This window comes from Trachymyrmex septentrionalis, unplaced genomic scaffold (genome assembly GCF_001594115.1).
Source record: "Trachymyrmex septentrionalis isolate Tsep2-gDNA-1 unplaced genomic scaffold, Tsep1.0 scaffold80, whole genome shotgun sequence".
NCBI classification, from domain to species: Eukaryota; Metazoa; Arthropoda; class Insecta; order Hymenoptera; family Formicidae; genus Trachymyrmex; species Trachymyrmex septentrionalis.
Window position 1 is genome coordinate 2,295,223 of NW_017305988.1, and position 1,617 is coordinate 2,296,839.

At 41.1% G+C, this 1,617-nt stretch overlaps 1 protein-coding gene across 1 annotated transcript in view; it reads right to left on the reverse strand.

The window, feature by feature from the left end:
• Positions 1–653: 653 nt before the first annotated feature.
• LOC108754619 (trigger factor-like) overlaps positions 654–1,617 on the reverse strand; it is a 2,099-nt gene continuing 1,135 nt past the window's right edge. The window contains exon 3 of the mRNA XM_018497055.1: positions 654–743. Coding sequence (XP_018352557.1) covers positions 654–743 — 90 coding nt within the window. The remainder of the gene's footprint in view (positions 744–1,617) is intronic.

Here is a 1,617-nt window from a genome sequence, read left to right on the forward strand (position 1 = left end):
AACGGTCATTACGACGAATGTTAGTTATATCTTGACGACGCCATCAGATACTCCGCAAACTAGCACGAATCGGAGGGGGGGTGTATATGGAGTGAACCACCATAACCACCCTTCAACGAATATATGGCGTTGTTGGCACCTATCCATGTTAAGGATAGTAAGCTACAGGATTATGCTCGTACGCGTTCGACGTAACTTTTTTGGTTGACAATACATGTATCAATCGATAATCAGGCAATATAAGAAAAAGATAGATGTACACTGTATAATAGTAACAACTTCATTGAAATAACTCGAATCGAAAGTGGCTCGCGCAGATTAATCTTACAATAATTGATAATAATTTATATTGGGATTAATATATTTGGATACTGTTCGAACATTATTCAAGTACGCTAATTTTTTTATTTATAAATTTGCTCAAATGAAAAAGTTAACGACACACAATCTTGGAAAGCGAAATTACTCTTCTCATTACGATGAATTTTCCAACTGGGTTAATGACACGAGAAATTTCCCGTATGGCTTCATTCTAAGTGACCGATCTGGTTATCATCGCTCTATACATGTTCTTAAAGTTTACGTAAGATGAAACGAAGATCATAGATTAAGATAGAACTTGTCAAGGATCATATATCTGAACCCATTAATTACTACGGCGCTCTCATAATCTCTCGCACGATCTTGCATTCCGAGATGATTGGTAAAGTTCCCGTAAATTTCGCAGAGAACACGTCGCGAATCTGTTTACATCATCGCAACGGCATGAATGTACATGTAAGAACGATAGAAAATGAGAACTCAAGGTTGAAAAAAGCAACAAAATTTTATCAAAAGTATGAGAAAGAAAAATCTTATTATTAAAATTATACAGGACGACAGGAGGTTGCGCGGGAAAAACAAATATCTTCCGCAACACACTTGTAGAGATTATAATATTTCATTACCATTTTAATCATAATAAATGATCGGTAGGTATTTACTGTAATGTAAGTAAAAGAATTACAATTAATAAGGCCCAAGCCAGCGAGAAAACGTACAATTAACGTCTGTCGATTTAAGGCAACGTACAGTCAATTTCGTTTATGTTACGACTCGATATTGTTGCTAGCTACCTCGAGAAAGTTAGGACGGTGTACCGCGGATAATATTTGAGAAGATAATTCGTATTAATTCCATCGGAGCCGCACATCTCGAGCCAACTTGTAGCGTTAATTCCAGGAGTTCTCGTGGAAAGAGAATGGATACAGCCATACGCAATAAATAAATCCAATAAAAGACACGCGAGGCAGAACGAAATAGAAGAAAAACGCGAACCGGCCAGGCTAACCGGAGACAGAGAGGAGACACCGACAAACGGAGGCAGAGACAGAAACTCGAAGCGCAGAATGGTGCGAGGGTGAAAAGAGAGACGTGGACGGGGGAGGAACATCACGGGAGCGAGACGCAACGATGGTGGAAGGGGATGGCGCGCGCTATCGCGAACCCCGCCGACGAACGCGGCAGGATGCCGAGGTCGACGGTATCGATTGGCGTCGGCGTTTCCTCGTCAGCATCTAGCGGCCGGTGTTCTCTCTCTCTCTCTCTCTCTCTCTCTCTCTCTCTCTCTCTCTCTCT